General features: G+C 37.8%; 1 protein-coding gene across 2 annotated transcripts in view; it reads right to left on the reverse strand.

Moving 5' to 3' along the window:
• Nucleotides 1–2,997: 2,997 nt before the first annotated feature.
• LOC310728269 (kelch-like protein 29) overlaps nucleotides 2,998–23,710 on the reverse strand; it is a 91,633-nt gene continuing 70,920 nt past the window's right edge. For both annotated transcript variants that reach the window (XM_083545498.1, XM_083545497.1), the window contains exons 10-14: nucleotides 21,489–21,671; nucleotides 20,603–20,783; nucleotides 10,961–11,154; nucleotides 5,623–5,767; nucleotides 2,998–4,369 (exon numbers count right to left, since the gene is read on the reverse strand). In XM_083545498.1, the coding sequence (XP_083401624.1) occupies nucleotides 4,186–4,369; nucleotides 5,623–5,767; nucleotides 10,961–11,154; nucleotides 20,603–20,783; nucleotides 21,489–21,671 (887 nt within the window). In that variant the 3' untranslated portion in view covers nucleotides 2,998–4,185. The remainder of the gene's footprint in view (nucleotides 4,370–5,622; nucleotides 5,768–10,960; nucleotides 11,155–20,602; nucleotides 20,784–21,488; nucleotides 21,672–23,710) is intronic.

Genomic DNA, 23,710 nt, shown 5'->3' on the forward strand with positions numbered 1-23,710 from the left:
TAAACAGTACTCATCAGAGCCACAAAAAAAAAAAAAAAAGGTTAATGTGAAATAATATTTCAAAATCTGAGTTACTACAAAATGTAATTTTTCATTCTGTATTCATTACATTTTTTTTTAAATATATATTTTGCGTTCTGTTAAGTTGATCTTTCCATTGATTCAATTGTCATAGTGATTATTGCATTCTGAAAATGGTAGCTTGAGGGCCTACAAAAATTCCAACAGAATATATGTAACTAATACAAAACCTAATATAAAATTAAAGTAGACAAGCGCAATATTCCCTCCGGAATTCCGCACCATGTCCTTCCTTGTAGTTATAAAACGAGTGTAGTACATAGTACGTACTTTTAGTTTTTCCCAGATAACATTTTTCAGTTTCTCCTTGAAGAATACAAAAATATTATTGCTGGTCCATTAAATGAAGAAGGTTTTGAATAAAGGAGTAATTATTCTGCTTGACTGCCATCATTATTCATTTATTGAAAATTTGTTGTGTGTCAGATGACGTTCAAACATCCACTCCTAAACTATCCTTGTCATGTCATGTCATGTCATGGCATGTCAACCAGTGCAAGAGTCATGATGCCTCAACAGGTGCGATCTTACTTAAGTACCTCTTAACTAATGCTAAAACACCTATGCAAATGGGGATCAGATGAAAGAACGATATGGAAATAAAAAAATAATAAATAAAGAATGTCAGGAAATAAAAAAAAATCTTTTTTGAAATAGCTGAAACAAAAGTACCATTGTTTAAAAACCACTGACAACCACTCCAGCGAGGCATAATTTGCATCACCTAAGGCAGTTAGCTGAAGCACTTCTACATCAACCTGACTGTCTAGAAACAGAGCAATTCAGCTTTTTTGAAGCCATTATTGTGTTCCATGTACAAAGAGGATGAAAGAAGATTCTCATTTGGAGAATGACTTTAAATGATTAGCAGTCACTGCTTCTGTGTGGGAAAAAAAAAAACAGTCTGTTTAGCGGATAGAAAGCGATTTGACGTGTTGCTCATGCTCTTTTATCTTAAATAAACATAGCATTCATGCATAGGCAGGTGTTTACTCGTTTAGATAAGATAGAGGTTTTAATGAGAAATATTAATGTGAGAAAACAAGTGAGACAATGTGTTTGCTAAACTGGATCACCAGTAAAGATATGATTAAATGCTTTCTGCACAGTAAATATGAAATTAGGGATTTGGAAGGCATGACATTCCAACAACAACAATGAAAAACAAAATAGAAATTTAGTGGCAAGTGATCCTGCAATATATAGTTAACAATTCAGTATGGGAAAAGTTGTGAACAACTGCAGATGCAGGCTATGTTGCAGAGTCAGTGGGGATTAAGACACATGGACAACATTAACCTTTTGTTTAATGAATCATGAACATTCCGCCTAGGTTTTTGATTGACTTATATGATCCTAGAGGGAAAAACTATTTCATAATCATCTGCGAAAAAGTAATTTTGATACAACCTAAGCATCTTGAAGGCACTGTTTGGCATTTAGGCATAATTATTTTGATGTTTTTTGGCCATATTTGTCTGTCTGAGTAAGACTATAGCAATCTACACTGATTAACATATAGCTATTGCATTCCGCTGTAGGATTTCAATTCAAACAAAGCCTTAGTACAAAATTATTATTTATTTAGAAGGGAAGTCTAAAAAAAAGGGACCAAAAAAAGGAGAAAAAGTGGAGAAAAAATGCTCATTGCTACAGTGACAGCAGTTTACAGGACAAACAGTGAGTTTTAATGAGTATCCAGGATTGTTAGGAGAGGACTGAACAGTGACAAATCTTCTATAAAGTTTGCAATCAAAAAACAGCCAACACCTATAAGAGATAAGACTCACAATCACTTGCCAGTTGATTTAAATGCCAGCAGGGGGTTGATGGCTGAGTTTGATTGCAGGCTGAGAGCTGGCTCCTCTATCTGAGATGGAGATGGAGGCTGACAGGTGCAGTGCTGCCAGCTTCCGGTCAGACGCGTTTAATGGCACACCAACTGAGGCTGTGGCACAGGCTAGGACAGTCTGTTATTAACACAGCTAGGCTGATAAAACAGCTGAGAGGAAATGAACTGGTCCGACATTGCACAATATGGCACATAAAGCTGGGGGTGGGGTGACGCTGTGCGCGACGCTGTGCGCGATTGTTGTCTAGCGTCGAAGCAGAGAAAGATCTGCTGGTATGTGATGGTAAGATAAAAAATACAATATTGTACCAGGCAAATTACTTTTTGTCCAGATTGCTAATTTTTTTTTATAAACTATCAGTTGTCCCATATTCAGAAGTACATTTTACTGACAATACCTATGATAAAGTTGACAACAACAAAACAGAAAAGTGTTCACCCCATTGTTGGGAGATTACAAGTTTAAATCCTGTTCATGCCATATATGATGTATGTGAAATCTGGAGAGCAAAGCTGGGTGTGTTTTCTAGATAAAAGGGATGGAATGCTACCTTGCCTGCCAATCATTCTTGACTGTAAGCGTGTAATGCTGCCATCTGATGCATCTTTGAGAAAAGAAAATGTGTTATCCTTCACCCTCCCCAATTGATAGAAGTCCTATGATGGTGAGAGCTGGCTGGTGGATGGGAATTGGCAGTTGACCATATTGAGAAGAAAATGGGAAAAAAAACACACATGCTTGTACCATCATTAAAATATAGTTAATTTATTTATGAATTATTTAATTCATAAATATTTCATGAGCATTCTATCCTGGTCACGGTTGTGGTAGATTTCTAGAACGTATGCACCGTGGATGGGATGCCAGTTCATCACAGGGCAACAAATTCACCCATTCAATTCAAACTGGCATTTTATGAGGTAGGAGAAAACCTTGAATAGCTGGAAGAAACACACACTACCACAAGGAAAAAATAAACTACTTGTAGCTAAAGACTCTAAAAGAAACAAGACTACCTGCTGAAGCATCAGGTTCTAAATGAAATAAGGCAAACACACCAAGCTCATTAAGAATCAACTGTATTTGAGTTATTATTGTTCTAATAAATGATGAGGCACTCTCATTAATTGGAACAATAGCTGCGATGTAGCAATGATCAGTTCTTTTTTTTTTGGTACATAACCATTTCAGTAATATACTATACATTTGTCTAGAAACAACTGGCAACACTTCAAGTTCCTAAAATAAACATTATTTTGGTTTTCTTCTCTAAATTACAGAGATTCCAATTCTGTTCAATCGGAATTCCAACAATGTTGCCTGAATCGGCAAACAGCAGGAAATAAAAGGTAAAAATATCACATTTATTTTTGACATCACTCTGACCCTCAGATTATTTGTGCTTTGGCAGAGTGCAAGAGAAATGTGCATTAGTCCAGTGTGAAGCTCCAACTTGTAGACCAGCCCAGGTTGGGAGTCCAGCTCAGAAATGTGAGTCCCTATTCCTTCCAGTGCAAACGACAGTGAGATCATCTCCTACTTCAGTACTTTGTTTCCAGGTTCTAGTTTCGGTGGGGGGGATCAAATGCTTTTCCCACATTTGACATAAACACGCACCGTTCTGCAACATAATTTACAATAGTACTAATATGTATAAATTTACACCAGCAAATTTCATTGGAGAATAAACATTTCATAATTTCACCCCTTATTGTAAAGATGAACTGCATGTTTCACATTATTAGAGTCAGAACTGAGCTGAGTCCTTCTTGAATAAAAAAAAAAACCACTTAATATTGCTACACTGATGATTACAACCCATTAGAAACAGTTTAACAATAGGTCAACTACAATGTTCGACTCAAAGAAGTGAAATTTGACCAGTCACAGAGCGAGAGAGGTACGCAATTGAATTGAAGTTGTGATGGTGCATTAAGGCTAGTGCAACTCAATCCTTTAGTGCCAGCAGCTTGAGGTGGCATACGTTACACAAAGGCACCTTGTTGAGTCAGAGTGCCTGTTGGAACAAAGAGTTTCTATATTCCATATTGTTGAAAGTGAAAGAGATGATGTTATGAAATAAGAGTGAATCAGAGATACAGAGGGGAGAAAAAAATTGTTAAAGGAGAGATTTCACAACACTTTAGTGTCAGCACTGGTAATCCTGGGGCAGTGAGTGTTTAGCAAGGGAGCACAGGATGAAGGAGTGTGCAAGCGAGGCAACAGCATCCTGTATTTCTTAGTTCCAACATCAGCCACTCTGAATGTACTTCTTGATGATGACACAGCCATGTCTGAAGAGTGGGCATGGCATGCTCTGCTGCAGTGTCCAGGCGTTGGCACAGGGGTCAAAGGCCTCCATGGTGCCCAGCGCTGGACCTTCACTGCTCACGATGCCTCCTGTAGCGTAGATTTTCCCATCCAGAACCACGGCACTGCTCAAAGCAAGGGAAACATAGCCATGTATGAGAGGAGAAGAAACACTATAGGATCGCCATGATGCAAGATATCAGCTAGATGTGCAAAGACAATTCCATTCTCCTCATTTCTAACACTTTTCCCATGAAAAGTGACAACACGGATATGGATACACCACCCTGGAAAAAAAATTTAATCACTCACTTTGTAATTTCCCGCTTTTTTTTTTTTTTTTTTTGCAGTGTTCATTTCACACTCTCTGCATGCCTGTGCATGCTAATGCAGGAAACTCTCAGCACTGTGACTGGAACTGGCATGCCATTTTTGAGAACCATACAGAACGCGTAGCGCGAACACAGCTGTATTGCGTCGAGAAGAGCATGCGCGCGAATGCACACCAACATACACACACATCCACGCGCACACAGTTATGTTTTGGAGATGCAGAGAACAAGCAATTGTTCTGCGGCTCATCCACGCTTCATCTGCCACTGAGCTAATTACTCTCTCTGCTGTGAATACCAATCAGCACAGGAGACAGATGCAACCCAAAGCTTAACCCAAGGGACCAGAAATTAATTCCATCTCTTTCAATTTTTTAAAAAGATTTTTTAAGCAAAGCAATTTATATCCTTATCATTCCATTTCCAGAGGATTTTTCCACACCAATGTCAATGTTTCTGATTGAAATGAAAATGCAGGGACTGATACAAGATGAAACTGCTTTATATTTTTGTTCAAGTGAAACATAAAAACAAGCAGGCAGAAGTGCCTTTGTGCTCCGACAGGGAACAGCCTTGGAGCTAAAGAACGGAAATGTTTCAAAGCACTTGTGCCTTTTGCAACACCACTGTTCTTACCCGCAAATTAACAGAGAAAGATGTGGATATGGATGAGACAAAAAAAAAGTGCCTTAGTGGCATGAAAGACATTCAAGTGCATGTAAGAGGCTTTGGTGCTTTAAAACTACTTTTGATACAAGTTTCTTCACTTTTTTCCGACACTGAGAGGCAGTTCACTGTAATGGATCCTTTCGAGTTTGTCGCTCTCCCCAGCGAAAACACAATGACTCTGTGAGGCAGACAGCTGCATTACATTTAAGAAACATGACATTTTTAGCATTTTTTTTTAGAATTTATAGGCAGAAAGAAAGAATGGATGCTGACCAATAAAATAACTTTCAGCATGAATATTACAGGCATTACTGCATCAGAATACATGTGAACTGGTGGTAGGTCATATTGACTGTGGGTCAGTCTGAACTCGTTACCTGCAGAACTGCCTTGAGTGGTTCATGTTGGGTCCTGCTTTGATGTTGCCTTTCTCAGGGTCATAGATGGTTGTGGCTCTGGCATATGCTCCTCCAAGGATGAAGATAAAGCCATTAAGTGTAACAGCAGGAGCATACTTATTATCTGTATAACACACACAACAAGTGGGAGAAAGAAAGAATAAAAAAGTATAATAATAATAAATTCGAAATGTATCGCTTTAGGGTGTGCTGTTACAGGAAAATAATCAACTCGTACGTTCAAAATGATTTTCCCTATAAGAATGAATGTAAAAACTAATTTAATCCATTCCAAAACCTCATTCGATCGCTTATTTCTGCACTTAAAAGTATTTGTAGCATATTTTAACAAACAAATACACCGCAAATTACCGTAATGTAAACATATTTTAACTCTTACCTATGTGATAGTGGTTCATTGCGAGTGTGAGACGCACACTATGCTCGTAACCTTCTTGGTTTCAGTGGTAATTCTATTTACTTTATTTTTCCCAGCACCATCACTGATTTTCTAGTGAAATAAAAATATAACACTAAAAAAAGTTACGTTTTTGCTGCACTGAACAACGAGAGATCGACCGAGCAATACGTCATCAACTAAGCGACTAAGCTACCTTTGACCGAAAGCGGGGAACGGGCAGCATGGGTTTGCGCGTGCCTTCAAAATTTGCTCGCAAAATAAGGTAAAATTTAGCGAGTAAGGTCGCTCGTATCTCCGTTTGCTCGTACTATTAGTTGCTCGTACAACAGGGTTTTACTGTACAGAACTCAATTCCAAAGTTACAATTCTTTTCAATAACAGTAAGACCTGAAGTGCTGATTTGAATTACAGCTGAAACAATTATCACACACAATTTCACAAACACCTGACCAATCAAATTTAAGATTGAGCTGGAATCATTCTGTTTAGACCATAGCATTCAAGAGCACTGTGGTCTGAACAGAACAGAATCTTAACAGAACAGAACAGAACAGAACAGAACAGGAGTCGAACTACATACAATTGCATACAATTACATACAATTGCACTTGATTATACCTTTCAAAACTGAGCTACATAATAAGCCATTTTCTAAATGACTACTTTGTCAAACAGTGCGTCCTTATTATGTAATTTTAAACAGAATTACTATTGACCCAATGGAAACACTTTTTTTGGTGAACAGAGAGCCCATCCATCAAAAGTAATTTGTTTCAAAATTTATTTATCTCACCGTTTCCGTTAAACAGACAAAAAACAAAAACGCAAATGTGTTGCGAAATGGTGGACATAAACAAACTAAACCTTGCATTGATCATCAATATAAAGGCTGCTCTATATATTTTGCTGGACTGAGTGCAATTCACTTCTGTATGTTTGGGTAAATAAGCAAGGGGAAAGCACATGAATAATTGATGAGGTTGGAAAATAATTGAATTACAATCACACTCTCCAAAACAGCTGCGATTTCAAAATCACTCTCTGGAGCGAAGTGAATCTTGTATAGTTAATTACATTTCGTGCCCTCCTGGTTGTGGAATGGCAGTTCCTGAGGTAAAGTTCTGTATTCTGAACAATATGAAAAAAGTCAACTAACAGAACAGCAGGATTCAGCATCCAAAAGATTAGCAATGTAGAGGCACATAAAGTGCATAAGGCAATGCTTTGCTCTTAAGAAGGTAAACACTGAATTTAACTCGTTCCCAAAAGTGCAGTGTTGCAGATCTCTATGGTTCAGCATCAGAAGTGTTTTGACTTTTGGCACAGCAGTAGTTGTACATAAGCCTACTGATGTAATCTACCTTTGACACACAGCTCTTTGCTTGACCACACGTGTGGGGAAGCTGTCACCAATAAATTACTTTGTATGTGTATGTATGTGTTTTTAGCCCATACAACAAGCTCTGCACCCCTACCAAGCAGTGAAGTGTCAATCTAGCAACCCCAGTAGGATAAACGCCACTCCTAACCGAGTCTCTCTGAAATCCCCTTAACTGCTCCCTTCCCCCAACAGCACAAACACACACTCACTGACTGATAACAAAGCTCCTCTCGGCTGTACATGCTGTCTCGCACTTTCTCATTTTAACAAAGTTTGCGGCTCTCAGAAAGCTGGAAGCCTGGCCGTGTGAAGTTGTCATTTTGCCGCTCTGTGATGCGTGTGGTACAGCTAGCCGTAGGCAGCATGGCTCAGCAGCAGGTTTATTTACATCTTAAACACATAACATTAACCAGCGCTGAATGAGCACCTCCCAGAGCAACGTTCTGTCTGCCCCAAAACACAGAGTGCACCAGCAGGTGTGGAAACTGGTCACTTCTCCATGGCAGATACAGTCTTGTCACTTCTTGGCAACATGAGCAGAAGAGTTGAGCGAGGGCACACTCAACTTAAAAAAAAAACCCAACACTTCTTTTGCAGTCAGTAAAAACCGCAGCCATGATACAAGCTGTGAAGTCTAACTGGAATCAGAACCTTCTCTGACAATACAACAACTTACTGAATATGCCTAATAACAATAATTGCAGTTTATAAGTATAAAAATGACTAATACATGTGCCTATTTTGTAATTACTGAATGGGGGAAAAATAGCCTTTTTGTCAAGGCTGTTGGGTCAAAATTGGTGTGAAATTTGTACGCCTATTTTAGCTTGAGCACAAACATCACTATATTTAGGCACAATATCAGTAATAATATACGTAACTGGAAACCAATGAAGTGAGTAAGAGAGTCCAATATGATGAATAATGAAAAATCTGGTATGATGGATCAGTGACAAATATATAGCACTTGATTTATCTTCAGTGTTAAATTATTATTAGTAGTAGTAGCAGTAGTAGGGTTGTAATTATTATTATTATTACTGTTATCATTATTATTGCTTTTATATTATTCACTTAAAACCAGCAATATATTGCTACAAACAATTCACTGCTGTATTTGGATTCAAAGTCACAGGCTGATTTTTAACCAGGCACAGTCCATCAGTCACATGGCTACCCAAAGGAACTTTAGAGAACATTCCCCATAAACTCCCTTCAAAACTACGTGTAAATAAATGGATTTTGAACCTTAATAACAGGATTGGGACAAGAGCAAAACATTGCCATCCTAAAGCACAGGCCTCACACACTTCATTATTTGTGTACTCAAGCATATTTGTACCACTTGACAGCACTAGAACCCTTCGTGGTTCATCGACCCCTTTAACAGAAATAAACACAGCTAGCCTGCTCTTCCATAAGACAAAAGACTAAGGTATTGGTTATGTGAGGTAAAACATGGATATAAAATATTTATTATTTGAGTTTTTCGCTTTAGTGTTCTCAATAAACAATAATTCAGTGGATACAGAGTTGTAATTTAGCTTTATGGGAACTGTGTAGTAATATAAGGTCTTAAATATGTGTGTGTGTGTGTGTGTGTGTGTGTGTGTGTGTGTGTGTGTGTGTGTGTGTGTGTGTGTGTGTGTGTGTGTGTGTGTGTGTTTCTGTACTGTGTATCAAGGCTGATATTATTTCTCTTTTCCTGGCTGAGAGTTATGCTCCTGTGTGCATTTGTTTTAGTTTTTTACTGATGTAATCTAACACTGGTTGGAATCATTGCTCTGCTGTTCTATCCTTTTACAGATCTCACACTTCACTTGTCAGACTGTTCTCTGATTTACATTCCATTAGTCACACCATCTATATTAGTGGTTCACTACTTGGTTACTGTGTTGCAGTAAGCGCTTTTTTCCAAACATCTCCTTGTAAAAATCTAATGCTGATTTCCGAATAAACATTCCTGTGTGCTTACTTTTTCATTTCATCTGCATTTACAAGCATTTAGTGTAAACTTTTTTTGATGGCTAAATTAAAAGCAGTAATAAATGATAGTGACCGTGAACTGTCCACTTCCACAAAAAGACCATCGGGATAAAAAAAGAAGGGCATGATGTGAATTTAGAAACATTTTCACATTTATAAATGGAAACGTATACTTTTTTAGACACTAAAATATGTATTGCTACACAGTGCAAAAATCTTTGTATTCTTACAGTCTGTTGAATTATTCAGTCCGTCCCAAGACATATATATATATATATATATATATATATATATATATATATATATATATATATATATATATATATATATATATATATATATATCAGTTGAGCTGCCTAACTTGAAATTCATGCCATTTGAGAAAAATAGAGGAGTTGGAAAGTGGAATAACCCCCCCCAATAAAAAAATTTGTTAAATGATCCTCACAACCATTTGTTAACCTTGATCTGGCCTCTATCAGCAGGTTTTGTAGCAGCTTGCTTGCTCGCGGGTATACCAGTGGTTTTATAGATTGTTGTTTCCCGGCTCAGTGTGTTTATGTCACAGCTAGTGGAGAACACTTTGGAACAAGTGTTCCTCGTGGAACATACATTATCTTGATAAAACAGTCAGACAGAGGAAAAAAAGAGAGAAGACAAAAATGTATTCAAGCAAAGGGAGTCGTGTTGTTTTAAGGCTCTTCGGAGCTTTACTTTTGTCTGGATCTCTATAAATCAACCAATGTTGTCAAAGTTAAAGTAAGATGTGTCACTTGGTACGGAATACTGATATCTGTTGAGTTATGTCTGCAATAGAGTATGCAATTTTTATCTTATAAGATGATAAAAAGTTACATTGTGTGACATTGATCTAATTAATTGACACCTATTGAATCATAGGCTATGACACAAGTTATTATCGAAGATTAAAACTTCAGCATTTGCTATTATTATAGAATGTCATCAGCATGTGCTAGTGGTAAACAAATAGAGCAAGACAAATTGCTCTTTGACAGTTGTGGTTTTTATGGGTACTCATTGAATATGGACTCAGGCATGGCTAGGGAAAATACGCACTCTTAAAATGGCAGTTTTTTTAATTTGGAAATTGAGGTAAGTATGCATAAACGCAATCCTACACGAAAAATAAGTGCAACCGGTATTCTTTTTAGTTCTTTTTTTCTCCATGGCATTTAGGTTTTAGTGCCATTTTGCGTTGATCAGTACACAGTACGATGTACGACCACTGTTTAGAAGCCACACCCAAAGAAAAAAATGTATTGTTACACTATGGTCATTTTCAATTTGGAAGCCCAAAATCATACTGTGTATACCAGGCATTAGTCAAAGCTAAGATACAGGTATTTAAAATACTAATGAAGTTTCAACCTCTTGTAATAGCACACCTACCTATGCATTGCTGAACTTCATAAATAATTTTTGCAAGGATTGAGTTAGTTAGAAAAATGTACATCAAATATGAAGGAAAATAAAGAATCGGGTAGAAGAACAAAAGAAAAAAATCATACCAATCATTGGGGATTCTATGAAACTCCAAGCATTGGTATGTGGCACATAAGACTGCAGGACTCCAGCCGAGCGTCCAGCCTCGTTTACCCCTCCAAACACGTAGATCTTCCCCCGACACACTGTCGCTGCTGCAGAATGCACTGGCTTCGGCAAAGATGACACCGTCTCCCACTGGTTTGTAATAGTGTCATACCTAGACATAAAATAAACAACATTTAACCAGTGACAGTTGTGCTGTAGGATTAGGGAAATAAAAAACAAACAAACAAACAAACAGCATGTGTAATATTTAATTCTAAATCATAGCACTGTTGAAGCCCTGAATCCGATTGGTAAGAAGGTGTTGATTAGGTTTTGACAGCATCTATGGCTGTACTTCAGTTCATGCTCAGTTCAAGCATACTATAATGAAATAATTTCTATATTAACAACCGATTTATAAGATCCAATCATTGACAATCAATGAACAAAATATTTGCAGTCAGGCATTTATTTAAAATGTACGCAAAAAAAAAGAGTCTCAGGTGTCAGCACTTTGTCTTCAGGAGAGCGAACTCTCTACACAAACTGTGTATTTGACTTTTTGGTTTTTTTTTGTTTATATTATTGGTATAATGAAAGTGATACCAGGAGGTTTTCCATAAAATTAAATGTAACTATTAAAAGTTTTACTATTAAATGTGACACAACTGATATGATTCTCTTTGTGTCTATCTATAATAAACAAATGAGTATATTTATTGTATGTTTTTGTTTTTAAGTCAGACTAAAATGGCCAGGTCATGTGTAGATTTTCTCCTTCAGCAGATTCAGACATTTGTCCTAAGGAATGCTTCCATTATGTACAGTAATCATTTGGCAGTCAACAGCCCAAAAAATGCATTAAGACGACATTTAAGCATATCAATCAGACTCAAATCAGTTCACTAAACCCATGAGATTTAGTTCTATCCTTGCCTTGCTGTAGGCGAAAATGAATGCACCTGCAACTATTTCGAGGTCATTTAAATGCCAAAAAATACAGGAATAGGCACTGCGGGTGTCTGAGCCCACGAGGAACATCATTAAATTTCACTCTGGTTCCTCCTTATCTAATCCAATGGCATAAACCCACAGGTCAAAGCGGATGTTATGTGTGGACTGTGCAATCCGATACAAGACAGGGCTCTGATTGAAGGGCTGAGCAACCCAGATTCTTAACCAAGATCGTGCACTCAATGCTGGAGGAGGGCCAATGGGGAGTATCGGGCTGGCTGACGAGATTGCCTGATAGAAAAGTGAAAATTGAGCAGGGAGTTGGACTAAGCTGTGCTCTCTCACTCCAAACATTATCAGTCTAATAAAATGTGCAGGTGACTTAGTTTTGTGCAGATGAGCCAACTTTACCTATGGAGCATTTAAGAGGTGCATGAGCAGCAATAATGCAGAGAGACAGCCTGCTGTAAACATCATCAAGCAGATCAAACGCCTGCTACGCCAACACTCAAATCAGTCAAGCGATTCAAAGTGACAGAAGTCATGCAATGGGAACAGTCAACACTGGCTGCAAACAGTGGCTCGTCTACATCTGACAAACAGAGCTAACATTGAAATGGAAGCAGATGGCTTGTAAATGCAATGCTCCAGCCTCTCCCTTGGTGCCCATTCTGAGCAGCACAGTTTCATTGTCAGCTCAGCAGCACATGGCTGAGGCCATTAATTACACAGAGGGAGTGTGTTATCAGTTGACTTCTGTCGCTGTTTAATGGAAGTTTTACAGTGCAGTGGAAGGAACTAATTATGTGAAATAAGGTCTTAGAGGATTTTTTTTTCTTTCTTACAGCTTGTTGTAAAAAAGTGACATTAAAAATAAAACCAGGTTCTACAGGGTCATGGTGGCTCTAATCAGTAGATTATCAGTAGTTTCAAATTAATTACAAAATAATCAAGCATGGGCACCAGGACATAAGTCTGAATTATTGAGAACAAGCAAAACAACACCTCCCACCTTTACATAATTTTTCTAAATGCAACTGGTTAGAAGAAATGTATTTAACTTTTTCTTACTACATGTGAAGGCTCATATGGATTCTCTTGATTACAAATATTCTTACAAGCCAGATGTTTTTTACATTTCGTCTTGATAATTGCCACAAGCTTATCCATTATCTATAATATCTATAAAAGAGGCCATTTCAGACAATTAAATAACCATTTCAGGAGCCTGTCTGTAACATGCAATGATATCTCTTTTTCCTTTAATAAAATAAAAAATGTTTCCACTTTTTACTTTTTTTTTTATAAATGTTTATCTTTCTTTGAAAAGCGGTAAAAAAAAAAGGTACTAATGCACCAGTGCAAGGTACAAGTGTGAAGAGATAATCAGACCCCAAACTCCCTATGATTATGTGTACAAAAACATATACAAAAAATATCCAACTCTTAATAAAACCACATGCTTCCTCTTCCCCCTTTACCAAAAGGGAATCTCAAACAACGACTTCAAGACATTGACAGAGCTTCTGAAGCTAAAACTGCACACCACCATCTTTTGAGTTGTCAATTTTATAATAACCGTGTATGTAACTCAAAGAAGAGAAGAAGTATGTGTCTCATGTTGAAGTGACAAATGTCCCCATGCTGGTTACACTGCAGGAAGCAAGATTGCACAGTTGTGTGATTCTTGATTGGCTGTCCCCAAGGAAAGATGCCCCCATCTCTATTACCAGCATGAAACATTAAACAAGCAGTTAAAGATGTCTACACATCTGCCATCCAAGACAGCTGGGGTGGTGTATTACTGGGGCTATGGAAACTTTGTAAGGGTCAGGACTGTGTAAGATATCTGGGGAGATGGTAACTACACAGCAGGCCTGCTTGCATGTCATAATTTCATCTCATCAACACTCTTTGTGGTAAGTGTGGCCAAATCCATGACAGTTACAGTCGCATATCTTTATCTCAGGTTTCTTCTATCTTTTCTGAGCCAGGGGCTGTAATAAAATCCCAGTGACCATAAAAAGCCTCTTAAACCATCTATCCATGCTGCCTTCCCATGAGAAATTACTCAGGGAGAACTCTGATACACTTGGAGAGAATCTCTCTAATATGCATTGAGTTTTAATTATAAAATGGATCAGCCTAATAGTATTCTAAATTAATTAAATCTCTTCCCACTGGCTGAGACAAAAAAAAATAATAATAATATTCTTGCAGATTCAATAAGCATCAATGGCACATAAACTGTTTTTAGTAAACAGGAGTAAAATTGTCTTACCTACAGTATCTTTCCCATCCAACACATTCTACTGTGTCTCTGCATTATAGCCATTCACTGAAGGCTGATGTTGACCATTAAATGAACAAACGCAGTGACATTGTTATGCCCTGTTACAGTTTATTTAGCAGTGTCCATGCATAAGTAGATATTAGCATATCTCCTTCACAATGTGGCCATCAGCAATGTCAGCAAAAAAAGGGGCGCGGACTTCAAGAGGAAGAGTCAGAGTGGAAAGAAGGCAATGATCCAGCTCAATGACTAATCCCACCCAGGTGGAGCAGCAGCGCTGATGCCATTACTTATCTCCGCACACCAACCACCTTCACCTTTACATTATGAGCAGCGCAGTCTCAAACTAGGCCATGCTTGCCATACAAAATACCCAATAAACAAACTAATTTCCTGAGCAGTCTTCCTAAAGTGGAGAGTGTGTGTGTGTGTGTGTGTTAAAGAGAGATAGAGACTGTATTTGTCTGGGAGAAAGGAGGGCACCTTGACAACCCAGACAGTCATGGGAAAACATGAGGAGGAAGAGGAGGAGGAAGAGGACTGGCCTACAGATGTCATAAATCGTCCCTGGTCTAATAGGATTTGTATATTGTGCTGTAACACACTGATTTAGTGGTTTTATTGTACAATTGGTTCGTGGGCAGTGAGAGCTGCTGACCTGCGGGCCCTTTGGCATCATTACTGGGGCACAGTGCTGTCCATCCATCCACAGAACAGATTAGGGAGTCATGTGGGGTGTACATGCTGAGTGCAAGCACACACACCAGCCTTTTTCAACCAACTCTTAAAAATAAAAAACAGCAGTTCTGACTGCAAACAAACTCTGAATTGTTTCTGCATCAAGGATTTGTCTATTCTGTATTCAGTGTTAAACTATACAAACATAATGCTGAGTTAATATCGAAACTGTGCACATCTCATACTAACTGTATATTTGAATTTAAGCACAACAGTTTACAGTTAGGCAGTTTTGTCAGAAACAAATGTTATAATGAAATTATGTGAGCCAAAAGAAAGACTTCTAAGATTCAACTTTAGTTAATATTTCTCACACAGGATCAGGTCAGCACACGGTACAAGTATAATAAATATTTTGAGTGTTGCGAATGTGCTAGGTCAAATGCTATTTTATAATAAAGTCATATGCTTAAAAATGTAAAAACTAGGGTAGAAAACTCAAGTGCAGTGATTTAAGACTACTTATAAAGATAAACTGGCAAAATACTAGCATCATATTATTTATTTCTCATTCAGTTTCATTTAGGTTCAGCTACATTCTCATATCATCCTTTTATTTATTTTTTTTAATTAATTTTTTAAAGTGTTTTTATTCTGCCTTCATTAACATAGAGAAAGATGTGATGTACTGTACTGTGCAAATGTTTCAGGTAGGTGTGAAGAAATGCTGTAAAACAAGAATGCCTTAATCAAATGAATATCTGGTGTGACACCCTTTGGTTTCATACCAACATCATTCTTACACTTGCACAAAGTCAGGGATTTTGTACGATCAGAGTCAAGTGGATGATTAACCAGTTATACCAAGCAGGTGCTAATGATGATCAATTTCATATGTAGATTGAAATCTAGTCATTAAATGAAACAGAAACAGCTGTGTAGGAGCTTATATCTGTGTGGGGAATAGCCAAACTCTGCTTCTAATTTAAGGTTGTGGAAGACCTCAAATTAGTTTAATGTCACAGGTCATACACCATGGCAAGACTGAACACAGCAACAAGTCACAAGGTAGTTATACTGCATCAGCAAAGTCTCTACTAAGCAAAGCGAACTGTGGTTTGAAGATGTGCTTTTCAAGCGATTTTTAAAATGCAAGAAGAAACAGGTAATGTTGAGGACCATAGACGCAGTTGTCGGCCAAGGAAACCCTATGCAGCAGATGAAAGACACATGTTACTTTTCTTTGACATCTGAAGATGTGCAGCAGTGCCATTAGCAAAGAACTGGCAGAAACCAGGGGGACCAAGTACACCCATTTATTGTCCAGAAACATTTGTCCAGAACTGGTCTTCATTCAATAATTGCAGCCAAAATGCCATACCGCCAATGCAAAAACAAGGCTAAGTGGCTTAACTATGCATAAAAACATAAGAACTGGGGTACAGAAAAATGACAACATGTGCTCTGGACTGATGAGTAAAAATTTGGTAAAGTACATTATTTGGCTGTAGCAGGAAACAAGTTGTTTGCCGAAGGACTGGAGAGCAGTACAATAATGAGGCAGAAAACATGTGAAGCATGGTGGAGGTTTCTTTTAAATTTGCATTCTGCAAATAGATTAAGAGATTTGGTCGGGATTAATTGTGTTCTAAATTCTGATAACTTTAGGCAGATACGTATCCACAATGCAATACCATCAGGGATGCATCTGATTGGCCCCTAATTTATTCTGTTGCAGGTCAACAAACATAAACATACAGCCAATGTCAGATAAGTAGATAATAACAAGGAGTCTTGGAAGTAATAGATTTGGTCCCCACAGAGCCCTGATCTCCAGATCATCAAGTCTGTCTGGGATAATATTAAGAGACAAAAAGATTTGAAGTAGCCTGCAGAAAATCTGTGGTTAGTTCTTCAAGATTTTTGGAACAACCTACCTGCCGAGTTCCTTCAAAAACTGTGTGCAAGTGTACCTAGAAGACTTGATGCTGTTCATTTACTTTCAATCTTGTTAATTGATAAAAATTAATTATTAGCACTTCTATTTTTAAAAAACATTCTTACTTTTCAGCATTTTTTCATACCTAACTTTTGCACAGTACTGTACATCATGGTTCTGCCTTTTTTACCCCCACTTTTATTCTATTATCCTTTTGCTTCTTTATATGCAAATGCGGAACCCTATCAAATTGTTTCGTCTTATTCAACCATAGGAATGTTATATCAATAAATTCCCACCTGAATCATTTTGGGGGTTTTTTCTGTAAAAATTTTTTTTTTAATACATCAAGACAGCTATTGATGCAAATCATAATTACTAAATATTCACAGAAGTCTATCCACTAAAAAAAAAAAAAAAAGAAAAAAAAAAAAAGAAAGAAAAGTCCAAAACACTTCATTCTGATTCAGTTTTTGTTCACTTCTGTTAAAGGTCAGGACATTAAGCTGAAGTTATTTAAACAAGGCACTCAAGGTGAACATTTGCATTATGAAAAGTTATAAGTGCATTTTAATGCATTTTAATCTAATCCAATCAAATTCTTTCATTAAAAAACCTAATGATAACTGCATGTTTAGTGAAAGTGTGAAGATATTATGACCACCATGCTACACTCTTCTTTACATAGAGAACATTAATATTGATAGGAATGGCCAATTGGTTAATAGTTTGGCACTTTTAACAAGGGACTCTGTCACAAATCAGATGGGATGTAAATTTAGATCCCTAATGAATAAGCCAGAGGCGACAGGGGCAAGAAAACCTCCAGAAGACAGAATAAGGAAGAAACCTCAAGAGAAACAGACTCAAAAGGAAAGCCATCATCTTCTGGGCGACAGTAAGATAGTGGGAGTATGATAATTACAGTTGAGACATATAGCAAGAAGAAAAGCAGTTGTATGCATTAAAGAATATGTGGTGTATTTTATAGGCAAAAGTTAATCGTAAATGCTGCTATGAGTGGAAGAAAGGTTATATTCATGCAGTGATTAGTCTTATAGATATAATATTATTTCATCATAATTACGTCAAAATATTTCATCAAAGAGAGGAAAGATATACTTATATATTTAAGGTGGATGTATATATTTATTCTGAATGCAGAATTCTTGAAAGTCTTATCTTTTCCTTGTTTTGCAGCTTGAGACATCTCTTGTACATTTAATGGATAGCCTTTGCACACTGTTGGCTCCTTTTGTGCCAATTCCTAATGCCTTTATAGCCGGATGGGTATCTGTAATACTCAGTCACTTGAGAGTTTTGCTGGAACACAATCAAAGGCGCAGCATTTCCTTAAATAAATATGGTGTTTTTAGAGGCGAGAGCCAATTTCTAGGCCATACCTAGAGGCAACAGCTTATTGAAGTTGGCTGAGGCAGAAGCCCTGTAGAGCAGAAGGCAGCAAGAGCCACTATTAAACACCAGCTGTGGTCCGACCAACAAACCACAGTCCACTGAGAGGAGGGATACTACAGCGGAGGCGATACGAGCTCGTTTGAACAGCAAGTGGGGGAAGAGACTTTCAATTAAGAAAAACTGCTAAAAAAAATGTTTGGGTCTGCCTATGCCATATCTGATCCCAAAAGCTCAGCCAAACGTCTAAAAGAAGTTGCTGCGAGCTGTGTTGAGAGACCGAACGCGGGAGATAAAGGCATGGAAAAGGAGGAGAATTATCAGTTCCTTTAATCCCATGGTGTGTTGAGTTGGCACAGCGGGGTGCTCTATCTCAGCAGGCCACAATGAGAGCTGGCTTTGACTGCCTCCAGGAACCCAAACCCAAATCCTAACACGACTCCTTTCCTACAGTTTGTCGGAGAAACGACATCAGAAATGTACTGTATTAAAAACAACCACTTGGACATGAGCTGAATGTTACAGAGATCTTAAAATCTCTCCAAGACTAATGTACCATGTATTAATGTGATATATTTCTCCATATGGCACATAATTAAAGTTGATAACAACCAAAGGAAAAAAAAAAGCTTTATATAGGAGAATAGATGAAAGAATAAAAATAGGCTTTAATGTTCCTTTCTTTGCTCGCATAATTTTTAATTGCACTGTGACCTTACGCAGTGACTCAGAGCACTAAAACAGTGTCCGTATCATAGCTAGAAGACACAAAGAGTGAATTAACTCTCGCAGCCACACTTGAGTTTCGGAAAGCCAGTGCTGGACGCTAGTGAAATTGTGGCTCAGGGACAAGAATCCATCATCAAAGACCAATTAAATTGTAAGTGCGGGTAATAACACTTGAGTAGGGAACATCCTTGGTATAATCACAATTCTTCCCATCCCACCACAAAGGCTCGTCTCTAGGGGTGCGGTATTTCGAAATGGTAAAAGGTTAGAAGTCTTCCCACAGACACACACGTTCGGCCACTGATGAGCAAGGCGCTGGAGGGAGGCACTTTCAGAGCGATGAGCACTTTTAGAATCACTATAGAGTGTGTTTATTATGAATAGAGGTGTATAGCTGGCATGTAATACAAGTTATATTAATATAAACAATTACTAAGGAAAAAAAAAAAAAAAGAGAGAGAGAGAAAGAGAGAGAGAGAGAGAGAGAGAGAGAGAGAGAGAGAGAGAGAGAGAGAGAGAGAGAAATATATATACAGAGAACACTGCAAATGTTGCACAGTGATTGATTAGAAATACAGCACTTGCTCAGAGAAGTCTGATAGCGGCCTTGAGAAAGAGACTGATTGAGGACATAATTCTGAACGGAGGAGATTTCATGGTTAGGAGCATGAAACTGAAGGCAAGATGGATTGCAGGCCAGAAATTAGGAATTACCGAGAGAGCACAGGCTCTTTTTCCAGGAGGCTCGAACAGCAAACAAACCACTGTTGTGTAAGCAATGATTCTCCCAGTGCTCTGTCAATTAAGTGGTGACTCATACAAATGCACAAGAGGCTAGACACTGAGTAGAGCGGACAATACGCAAGCTTGGATGGATCTATTGACAAGGCAATGAGTTTCAGACACACTATGTTGTGAGAGAAGACAATAAGGACAAGACACAAAACAGAAATGCCAAGGTCTGAGCATTAGCGAAGTGTTTTTGATTGAATGAAATAAATGAGACTGCTTTTAGGATACTAGGTTACCTGTAAATACCCTGGAATGAACAAGATAAACTGGGAAAATGCGATGCATTAACCAGGGATGGGAAAAAGCCTTTGAGAAGAATGGCCACCCAGGTGAACACATAATGCATAATGTATGTGGGTTGTTTTTTTTTGTGTTTTTTTTAAGCGGAAAATGAACGGTTTTCCTCTTTGTTAAGTAACCGCTGTTATTTTCCACCCTGTTTTTTAAATACACACTTATAATTCACATGTATTGTATTTAAACTTCAATCTCACACGGCTATTTAGCATATCTGGCTGTGTGTTCGTTCAGTTCATTTTAGCTACAACAAATTAGTATTCAAAAGGAAAGCAGATCCGGTGCGTGCGATGCATTTGTGGCACAGTCACCTGCCGCTGAAATAGTTGTGCAATCCCCCAGCAGAGATCTAATTATCAGATTGTTTCTCAGCACTCTTATCTGGAACGCATAATGGTTTTGGATTGAATGCTGAATTTAAAAGCAAGCATGCTCTGGTATAGTCCGTGTGCATGCGTGCGTGCGTGAGTGTGTGTGTGTGTGTGTGTGTGTGTGTGTGTGTGTGTGTGTGTCCTGCTACCATACCTTTCCACATTATCAAGGTTGCCTGCCACCCCAAGTCCTCCGATGGTGTACAGCTTGCCATCATAGACCAGGCTATTGTGGCGACAACGAGGGACTGTCATTCGTGACACCAGGTTCCAATTATCCAGCAGGGACATGTAGCACCACACGTCTGGCAGCATGACTCCCGACTCCATTCCACCTGAAGACAGTGGCAAAACCCAAACACAAATGACTGCTCAAGTCTCCATTAGTACACTGCCTATCACACACCTACTCTAATTCAACTCTACAGCAGCTACTAAAGCACCAAATGTCAAACGTAAAGTGTCACATGTTTTGCAAGTGTTATACATGTGGGACAATTTAACAAAACAAAAAAAAGAGTACTGTTCTCACAGTCAAAAATAAAACAACAACAATAGTGACAGATCTTTTAAAGGTGTAGCACATATCTCTCCAATATAACAGCAATTAAAAGCAGAATTATGTATAGAGAAAAAACACTTGAAACAGATGTCCGATTAGTTGGCATGTCTTTTTAGCCAAAGGGGAAAGACAGACGACATTGTCTTTTCCTCCCACTGAAATGATAGGTCAATTACATTCTCATCCAAAGAAGGCTCAAGGCACAGATCAATTATCAGCATGAATCTGAACAACATAGTACTGAGAAACATTTTTACTATTTCAGGGGCAATATGTCTGCTAAAAAAAACACAGAGAAACACAGAGAAACACACAGACACACAGACACACACACTCAAGGGCAATAACTGACAAAAAACTCTGCAAGGAAAATGGGGAAAAAACTAAAACACTAACTCTACAAATTGTGCACTAAATATAAACGCTCTCACCCGTAGGAGGTCTAAAACTGCAAATGACACATAGCCATTTTGATTACCTGACAGGTAGATATTATCCCCTGCTGAAATGACAGAGAAGAACTCGCGGTCGTAGAAAGGCAGGCTGGCCAGCGGATACCACTTGTTGTTCTGGGGGTTGAAGCAAGTGACGGCTGTCAGCGAGCGCTGGTTCATGCCGATGACCTGACGCCCTCCTACCAGCACTATCACCTCAGCAACCCCTGCGGGAAAAAGAAAGGCAGAAAAGTCACAAAAATAAATAAAATAATAGTAAGATAAAAAAAAAAAAAAGACTGGCATACAAGTGCACTGATTTTTTTCCAGTGACATTTTGATGGGATGAAAGGGACTAGTCTTTTGAGACAGCTGAATACGACCGTATATTTTCCATTATTTGAAAGGTTAACAAGCTATGTTTTTCCCCCCAGATTTTTGTTACTTAACTTTAAGTCATATTTTGAAACAGCAGGATCTCACTTTCATTGTTTTTTTTTTTTTGTTTGTTTAGTCCTCATCTAGCAGAAAAAAATGTGAAGGCAAAATACTTCCCCAGAACAAACTTAGGACTCAAGAAAAATGCTGTAAACAAGACCTACAGCAACTCATGCTTTCTAAACAACAGTGAGCTTGGATGTTGTGGCAAATCCTCTAATGACTTCTTCAATCATTTTCATTTATGTTAATTGCATAGCTGAAGGCAACTCATTGATCATAGACTAGCTACAGGGCTAGATACTCTAGATCAGAAAAAGGGAGGGATTTCATAAGTATTATAAACAGTTTCATTTTCAGATCAGAAAAATTTTTCTCCATCAAACCAACCTTCAAACAAAATGAATGAAGAAGTCTCCTAATTATTAATAGTTAATAATAAAATCTAATAAAAACTGTCATTGCAATTCAATCACGTTTGCTGCTTATTTGATATTTGGTAAGATTTCTCTAATTAATGTTTTACTAATTTTAGCTGAATACGCCTGCTGTAAAGCAAAAACAAGAAGCAATAACAAAATAGCAGACAGCTAGTGTAGAAAAGCAGACAGTGAAAGTTCCAGACTGTGACACACAAAACCAAGTTCACACCAAACATGACACTGGCTGGCTGACTGTCTGTGCAGACAAAGATTCCCTCCTAAAAATATAGATTTATTTAAGGAATGATAGCAAATTTGCTTTCTGGAAGAAATAAAAACATACAAACAAACAAACAAAAAAATTCTTGTCTGCCAGCTACAGGCTCAGTCAGTTTGATTGCCCAACACGATCTTTTTTCTCTCCAAGTGTTTGGATTAAAATTCATGACATACATTCCTCCTCTAAAACCAGAGGACTGGGGCATTTCTCTGCAGTAGAAGAAAATAGGATCGGTCTTCTGCTGCAGAATAAAATGAAACGTTAATGTGCATAACCTACGGAAGAAAATATCTGAAACAGTATGACAGTGTAGTGTAGAGGCTAGTTAAAATGATAAAACAATTTCCCTTCAATGGTCTTTGCTTCTGTTATGTTATTTTTTCCATCATATTAATTTGTCAATAAAAAAAGCTTCAGCTTAATATAGTATTAAATTGTATCATTCATAAAGTTTTGTGTGGTGCAAAATGAGTTTCTGCAAGGCATGGAATATTAGGCTTCAACAATAGTGCAAAACAAGTGCATATTTTCATTGTGTCTCTGTGTCCAGTGCCTACCACTTTTTCTTTTTTTTTTTTTACATTTGTTAGTTGTGCATATGGTTAGCATGTACACAGGCTCACTAAACTGGACAGTTGAGGACTGGAAAATACCAGGCTATGATTTTCAAATCTTTAACTGTCCACTTTTAGAAAAATCTGTGCCCACTTATGCCTTTGTTCCTTGGCAGACAGAAAGTGGAACCTGATGTACTGTTTTTGTTGGTGTAGCTCATTCATGTCAGCGTTTAACATGTTGTACATTCTGAGATGCTTTTCTGCTCAACTCTGTCGTAAAGAAGAAAGTCACTATAACCCTGCTGTTAGTCTGAACTAATAGTTAGTCTGATTCTCCAAAATGTATGCCCACAGAACTGGCTCATTGTCTCACTATACAGTAAAATATAAAATTTCTAAAAAACTGAAATACTAAAATACTCCAAAACCATGTCACGCTCACTGAATTTTTTTTTATTGTGAAGAATGATGTGAAAATTAACTGAAGCTCTTGACCTGGATCTGTGTAACTTAATGCACTGAGCTGCTGTTATATAATTACTTGATTGGATATGATTCGTTGAATGAGC

Source organism: Silurus aristotelis, assembly GCF_946808225.1.
Source record: "Silurus aristotelis genome assembly, chromosome: 6".
In the NCBI taxonomy this organism is placed as follows: domain Eukaryota; kingdom Metazoa; phylum Chordata; class Actinopteri; order Siluriformes; family Siluridae; genus Silurus; species Silurus aristotelis.